Below are 8524 nucleotides of genomic sequence, written 5' to 3'. Positions count from 1 at the left end.
TTAATCTGTCTCTGCTCCCCATCTATAAAATGGGGATAATACCACCCCATAGATAAATGTATGTTTCTGAAGCACTCAGATATTAGAGTAATGGGCACCAGAGAAAAGTCCATAAGGAAATTCATCATTCTGTCTCTAGAGCAGGGTTTAATAGTGTGCAGTAAAAAAGGCCTGGGCAGCACATTGAAAACTCAGGAGAAAAAATATTGACTAGCTTATCATTAAGTGAGACATTCTGTACATTCTGGACACTGAATGAGGCAGCGGTCCTATGGATAATATAGTGTGGGATCACGTAATTCAAGGCCGTATCGTAGTGCATGCACATAAGATTGCACAGGCAAACTTCATTCTGGCATTTTCTAACTAGTGACTTTGACTTTGCAGCCTTAATGCTGTTCTTCTCAATTACTGCAGTGGTTTCCAGGGGGGAAATCCAATCCTGTTGAGCAGCAGAACACAAACAACCGAGTTGTGATGTGCACCCAGCAGTAAGTTGTGTTCTACTGAGAGCATTTGCACTCGTGCCTATTAAACTAGGATAGTTTACTTAAGGACATTATACTAAACAAGAAAATAATGTACTTTTCAAGGCATCTATTGGGTGCAAAGAGAGAGAGAGCTCAAAGGCTCCGCTCCCTAAAAATAAATCAAAGTGAAAAGCCATTTGAGAATAATTGCAATAAGCAGTTCTTGTGTCCATTAAACCCCCTCAGACAGCCAATATTAGGCAGAGGCCATGCTGGGGGCTATACAGAGTTGCACTGTCCCTAGGAGGTGCTCCAGGAGCCATTGTGCCTCAAGGAATCACAATGTTTCCTGATGCTCCCAGGGAACCACGGCTAAGAGGAGGGGAGCACATCCATTGCACCAAGGTACTCCATGTGCTCCCTTCTATAACTGGCCAGCTCCACAGGCTGGTGTGGAGGGGAAGTAGGTCATGTCCCACTGCCATGGGGGTGACTTGTGCACCAGAAAACACTAGCCAGGTATTTGTACTAAGAAGAGCATAGGAATTGCAATTGTGCCTGCAATTGTGTGAAATGGGATGGGTGAAGGCTCTTTGCATTATCCCTCTCTTGCACAGAGAGGGCAGCCACAATCAGTTATCTCCAAAGACTTGTCTTTTGGCTTATTCCAGCTAACAATCATTTTAACCCAACCACACCACAAATCTGATATGTGAGCTTCTATCACTCTAAAAACAAGTGTGAGAAATGAAGAGAACTGACTTTTTATCCAAGGGTAGTTATATGACAGAAGAGGACTTAGCTTTCGGGAGGTCTCTTTTGCTTTCATTTAGACCAAACATTTAAAACTCTTCCTATTTTGTTTATGTACAACACATGAGATTATAGATCTACTTTACACCATTAAAGTCGGATCCAGGTCCTGCTGATGTCAGTGGGAGTCTTTCCATTGACTTGATTTAATGGAGCAGGCCTTAAATTTGCCATGTCCTCTGTATTCAGCTTAATTATAACTGGTGCAACAAAGTCACTTTTAAAAGCCTTCCTGGGAATTTAGAGCTGCCTACTGCAGCTGTTGCTAATGTAACCCACGCACCTCCTGGGTGTGGTGCCGTGTCCCATCTAGTGGCACTGAGACCACTTAGAGATTAATGACTCTGCTATAGCCTTAGCTAAGGGCCACATGACTTTTAGCTCATGCAGTGAAGACTCATACACTAAGCTCCAGAGATCCCAGGTTCAATCCTGACGACCGGGGTCTGTCGATGTTACGCTAACAGCAAATTCAGTCCTGCACAACATGAGTACACAGAATTCTCACTGACACCAGTGGGCTTGAGATGTAAAAGGAATATGGCATAAGGTCTGAAATCTGTAATTGTCATTTGAACTTTTTCAAAATAAAATACTATCAAAAATTTTTCAAAATAGGATCTTTTGAGATTTCTTGGTGCTTGTCATCTCACTGGCTTGTGTGACAGTGAGAAGAAGTTGATGTAAACCTCAAAGCAAAGGCATATGCTTTTTGTCTCTCCTCCAAAGGCATGCACAGTAAGATGTGTCAAATGTCAGCAGTAATTACACAAAACTGCATAGCTTCTTAGCAACACTAATGTACTGTGTGAAGCTGAATATTTGTTATGAACCTTTAAACATTTGTTTGAAGGCTGCTTATTATAAAATAATCTGGTTTTTTTTAAATGTGCTGTTTCCAGGATATTAAAGACAGACATGTGAATATGAAAAATGAATTGAAATCTATGAAAACTAGTAAGCATTAGTTGAAATGGGCTTTTGTTTTAAAAAAGATATGCAGGAGTAATGCATTTTAAGACAGCAATTAAAGTAACAGGATAGATTTTCTCTACTCATGTTTCGGAATTTGATTTGCAAGGAAAGAAAAGAACTGGATCCTAAGAGGGTGTAAACTGGCATAGAGCTACTGAAGTCACTGGAGCTACACCAGTTTATACTAGCTGAGTATTTAGCCCAAAAGTGTTCTTTGGGACTATGCAGTGGCAGGAAAAGTGAACAGCAGCGAGGAAGAAATGGGGAGGGGGGGAAGAGAAGAAAATGACCAACATTCTTGTTTGAGACAATAACATTAAAAGACTAGGATTTTTACAGAAGAAAAATTGGATTTTTCTACATTGAGTAACTGATATAATTTTTATCTTCTAGGAACACTGGATGTTCTGAGCAGAAGGAAAACTGGATGTTTTGAGCTGATCTAGTGAAAATGGGACATAAATAATTTCACATCTGAAGCTTTTCTCAAATGGAGGAATTTTGAATGGGAGCCATTAACATCTAGAAGTGGCAGCCTTTTTCTCTGTGTATCCTGGGGCAGGGGGAGGGGGGAATGAATTTCACAAACTGCACAACAGAAGCCAACGTGGCTGTCAAACCCAAAACAGTCACCGAAAAGATGCTTATTACCCTGACCTTGGCCATAATCACAATTTTGACTATGCTGCTGAACGCTGCCGTAATTACAGCAATTGGCACCACCAAGAAACTACACCAGCCTGCAAATTACTTAATATGTTCACTAGCTGTGACAGATCTGCTTGTTGCTCTTTTAGTCATGCCCTTGAGTATTACATACATAGTGATGGATACGTGGACACTGGGATACTTCATCTGTGAGATATGGCTTAGCGTTGACATGACCTGTTGCACGTGTTCAATTCTTCATCTTTGCGTCATTGCACTGGATAGATACTGGGCGATCACAGATGCTATTGAATACGCCAGGAAAAGAACGGCAAAAAGGGCCGGGTTTATGATAGTCACTGTATGGACTATATCCATTTTCATTTCGATGCCACCTTTGTTTTGGAGAAATCATCACAGCGTCACAATTCCCAGCGAGTGTCGCATTCAACACGATCACGTGATCTACACTATTTACTCCACTTTTGGGGCATTTTATATCCCCTTGACGCTAATACTGATCCTCTATTACAGAATTTACCACGCTGCAAAAAGCCTATACCAAAAACGGGGGTCAAGCCGCCACCTAAGCAACAGGAGCACCGACAGCCAAAATTCTTTTGCCAGTTGTAAGCTCACACAGACGTTCTGCGTGTCAGACTTCTCGACATCTGACCCAACCATGGAATTTGATAAAATACACGCGTCAGTGAGACTTCCTCCTATTGATAATGACCTGGAGCTGGCTGGTGACCGTCAGCAGATTTCCAGTACACGGGAACGAAAGGCTGCTCGCATCCTGGGACTGATCTTAGGGGCTTTCATCTTGTCGTGGTTGCCATTTTTCATTAAGGAGCTTATTGTGGGCCTGAGCGTTCGCACGGTGTCTGCAGAAGTAGCTGACTTTTTGACATGGCTTGGCTATGTCAACTCCCTTATCAACCCTCTGCTGTACACTAGTTTTAATGAAGATTTTAAACTGGCCTTTAAAAAGCTTATTCGGTGCTGGGAAAATTCTTAAAAGCACCTAAAGGTAGATATGACATGACGCCCTGGCCTTAAGAATGAGTAAAATGCGCTGAATTTGGTAACGTTTTGCTTGGTAAAGGGGATTTTTGTGTTTGTCTTTATGCTTAACTTCTCTTTAGCCTGTAACTTGTTTTGCTGTTTTCTACCTCTCGTGTTATTATGGTACATAGTTTCAAATAAATTTTATTATATTGAGGCACAGAATTCTTGAGAAAATAAACCAAAAACCCCAATTATCCATTCATTTTTAAAATATCTTATTTAAGCAACAATTTAAAAAATACATCTTTATAAAACAAATGGTTGATTTAACTTGCACTATGACACGGAGGCTTATAATCTATATCCACATAAGTACTTATCTGCTAAAGAATAAACTCAGCTCTTGATCATATCACTTAATGAGCGCAAAGTGAGCTGTAAACCTGTAATGTGGCATTCAGAGAAAACTGGTTATTTTCCTTCTGAATGAATGGCAATTTTCAGCTTAGTTTATTCCCAAATAAACCTGCTCAGAACACATTCTGCTCTCCTTACACAACTACTAATCTGGAGTAAATCCAGATAACACAGCAATACTTGGCTCATTCCTTCTAAAAAAGGAGCCTGGCATATACTCAAAGAAAACTTCTTGTTTTAGTTGGTGCCTCTTAAAGTCACACAGCTAGATTCATGCAGCTAGGGAATCCAGCTACAGAACTGGTCCTTATTATTGAAGGTCCTTCCTGTGTGGGAAAAAGAGTGGAGATGCTGACTGCCATCTATTTTATTATCAGAAGCCCTGGTCTTGTGGGCCAGAGCCCCCAACATGGAGACACCAGAACAACATCTGCATTCTCTTTCCTTTTCTGAATCACTTTAGACATTGTGGGGAACAGGAGACATGTACATAGCAATCCTCTGAACCATGGTTGCAAGACCACATCTGTGGCTACTGCTTCCTGATTCCCTCCATTAAGAATAGAACCCTGGAACCCTTGTATTGTGCCCAGAAGCAAAGAGACCAAAACAGCCAATAATCTACTCAAATTCCTTGACAGGTTTCAGAGTGGTAGCCATGTTAGTCTGTATCAGCAAAAACAACGAGGAGTCCTTGTGGCACCTTAGAGACTTAGAAATTTATTTGGGCATAAGTTTTCGTGGGCTAGAGCCCACTTCATCAGATGCATGAAGTGAAAAATACAGGAGCAGGTATAAATACATGAAAGGATGGGGGTTGCTTTACCAAGTGTGAGGTCAGTCTAACGAGATAAATCAATTAACAGCAGGATACCGAGGGAGGAAAAATAACTTTTGAAGTGGTAAGAGAGTGGCCCATTACAGACAGTTGACAAGAAGGTGTGACTAACAGTAGGGAAAAATTAGTAATGGGGAAATTAAGTTTAGGTTTTGTAATGACCCAACCACTCCCAGTCTTTATTCAGGCCTAATCTGATGGTATCCAGTTTGCAAATTAATTCCAGTTCTGCAGTTTCACGTTGGAGTCTGTTTTTGAAGTTTTTGTTGTTGAAGAATTGCCACTTTTAGGTCTGTTATGGAGTGGAATTAATTTGCAAACTGGATACCAGCAGATTAAGCCTATCTATCACTTGTCTGCTCAGCTAGCCTGCTTGAACATCCAGCTTCCCTTTTACATGCAGGGCTCAAAAGGACAATAGACTCTTCTCCACCCATAGGCAGAGAAGATTTGAGTTCCCTCAGGAAGTGGGGAGGGTCTGATACAAACCACTGCCAAGGTATTGTGGCCATAGCTAGCACAGCCCGGCTGACAAAGTTGGGCACCAATGCCATTAAGGCATATCTGACTGCTCTGAACTTGAAACAATCGATACTTTGCTGGAACTCCCTTCTTGTCCTATATGGACTTGGTCCCCTTGAGGATGGCACTACTTGTCATCACAATGCTCTCTGACTCTGAAACTTCTCCTGCAGCTGCCAAAGCAGGAATCTTGAAACTTTTTGGCACTGGCACCAGGGAGTCAGATGACTGTTCCTGGGCTTGACTCCCTCCTGGCAGGGCAGGGGTGCTAATCACATGCCCCTGTGCCAAGGGGGCCACTGTGTCCACCATTTGTCCCTAGGGCTCACACATCAAAGAAGGGTGCCCAATGCTTTACATGCAGATGGGCTCCAGAGGTGCCCTTTTGACAGAGGCTCATGCCTTGACCATTGTGTCCATACTCTCTCCTCAGCTAGTGCTTAGAGCTGCACTCGCTGATTGAAGGGCCCCAGCTGGGTGGGGGTTGTGGGCAGCCAACACAGCCATGCCCCTCCAGTTAGACTTTCCACTAGAGGAAACCTTTCCAACACTGTAACATAGGGGCAAATATAGTCTGTTTAAATTACACACACACACACACACACACACACACACACACCTACCTCTCTCTGACATGAGAAGGAGAGGGAAAAGGGACTGAAGTGGCTGCACTGGGGAGAGGCGTTTCAACAGTAATTTCTTGATTTAAAGTATTAGGTGGCCTGTACTGATACTTGTCTAAAGAGACAAGTAGTGCTGGAGGATAGAAAATGTGCTAATCACTCTTTTACAGCAGCTATTGTAGGTATGAAGAAGGCTTCCAAAACAGATACAAAAGCTGTAAAATTCAAGAGCTGCACAACATTAATTTCTTTTCATTCATTGCATCCTCTTCCCTCCAGCAACTTACTGCCACAACCACTCAAACTACCAATTAGTGTTAGGTTTAAGATTTTATTTAATTTTAATACTCCGAGATAATTAATAGTAAAAACAGATGGAAACATAACTTTCACATTTTCCTGTTAAATAATGACTTAACATTCATTGCCAGCTGACTAGAGATTTTCTAATTAAGTCATCGGCTAAACACAGAGTTACATTTTCTAACAAATGATGAAGACACCACATTGATGAAGACATCCTGTACAGGGGTTGTACCATATGACTGGAGAATTGCTAACATAGTTCCTATTTTTAAGAAAGGGGGGGAGGGGAAGTGATCCAGGTAACTACAGGCCTGTTAGTTTGACATCTGTAGTATGCAAGGTCTTGGAAAAAATTTTGAAGGAGAAAGTAGTTAAGGACATTGAGGTCAATGGTAATTGGGACAAAATACAACATGGTTTTACAAAAGGTAGATCGTGCCAAACCAACCTGATCTCCTTCTTTGAGAAGGTAACAGATTTTTTAGACAAAGGAAACACAGTGGATCTAATTTACCTCTATTTCAGTAAGGCATTTGATACGGTTCCACATGGGAATTACTAGCTAAATTGGAAAAGATGGGGATCAGTATGAAAATTTAAAGGTGGATAAGGAACTGGTTAAACTGGGTCAAACTGAAAGGTGAACTGTCAGGCTGGAGGAAGGTTACTAGTGGAGTTCCTCAGGGATCAGTCTGGGGACCAATCTTATTTAATCTTTTTATTACTGACCTTGGCACAAGAAGTGGGAGTGTGCTAATAAAGTTTGCGGATGACACAAAGCTGGGAGGTATTGCCAATACAGAGAAGGACCAGGATATCGTACAGGAAGATCTGGATGACCGTGTAAACTGGAGTAATAGTAATAGGATGAAATTTAATAATGAAAAGTGCAAGGTCATGCATTTAGGGATTAATAACAATAATTTTTGTTATAAGCAGGGGACGCATCAGTTGGAAGTAACAGAGGAGGAGAAGGACCTCGGAGTATTGGTTGATCACAGGATGACTATGAGCCGCCAATGTGATATGGCCGTGAAAAAAGCTAATGCGGTCTTCAGATGCATCAGGCAAAGTATTTCCAGTAGAGATAAGGAGGTGTTAGTACCGTTATACAAGGCACTGGTGAGACCTCATCTGGAATACTGTGTGCAGATCTGGACTCCCATGTTTAAGAAGGATGAATTCAAACTGGAACAGGTACAGACAAGGGCTACTAGGATGATCCGAGGAATGGAAAACCTGTCTTATGAAAGGAGACTCAAAGAGCTCGGCTTGTTTGACCTAACCAAAAGAAGGCTGAGGGGAGATATGATTGCTCTCTATAAATATATCAGAGGAATAAATACCAGGGAGGGAGAGGAATTATTTAAGCTCAGTACCAATGTGGACACAAGAACAAATGGATATAAACTGGCCATCAGGAAGTTTAGACTTGAAATTAGACGAAGGTTTCTAACCATCAGAGGAGGGAAGTTCTGGAACAGCCTTCCAAGGGGAGCAGTGGGGACAAAAGACATATCTGGCTTCAAGACTAAGCTTGATAAGTTTATGGAGGGTATGGTATGATGGGATAGCCTAATTTTGGCAATTAATTGATCTTTGACTATTAGCGGTAAATATGCCCAATGGCCTGTGATGGGATGTTAGATGGGGTGGGATCTGAGTTACTACAGAGAATTCTTTCCTGGGTGTCTGGCTGGTGAGTCTTGCCCACATGCTCAGGGTTTAATCTGATCACCATATTTGGGGTTGGGAAGGAATTTTCCTCCAAGGCAGATTGACAGAGGCCCTGGGGGTTTTTCGCCTTCCTCTGCAGCGTGGAGCATGGGTCACTTGCTGAAGGATTCTCTGCACCTTGAAGTCTTTAAACCACGATTTGAATACATCAATAGCTCAGACAT

The 8524-nt window shown here is 41.9% G+C and overlaps 1 protein-coding gene across 1 annotated transcript; it reads left to right on the top strand.

The window, feature by feature from the left end:
- The first annotated feature begins 2808 nt into the window (after positions 1 to 2808).
- On the top strand, positions 2809 to 4052 carry HTR1E (5-hydroxytryptamine receptor 1E). Its single transcript, XM_024193202.3, has one exon. It carries the CDS (start codon positions 2833 to 2835, stop codon positions 3925 to 3927), a length of 1095 nt encoding a protein of 364 aa, XP_024048970.1. The 5' UTR covers positions 2809 to 2832; the 3' UTR covers positions 3928 to 4052.
- The last annotated feature ends 4472 nt before the right edge of the window (positions 4053 to 8524 follow it).

Source organism: Terrapene carolina, unplaced genomic scaffold, assembly GCF_002925995.2.
Source record: "Terrapene carolina triunguis isolate 2854851 unplaced genomic scaffold, T_m_triunguis-2.0 Scaffold42, whole genome shotgun sequence".
Lineage (NCBI taxonomy): Eukaryota > Metazoa > Chordata > Testudines > Emydidae > Terrapene > Terrapene triunguis.
Note: the sequence above shows the minus strand (reverse complement) of the source record. Positions and strands in the feature narration are given on the sequence as shown.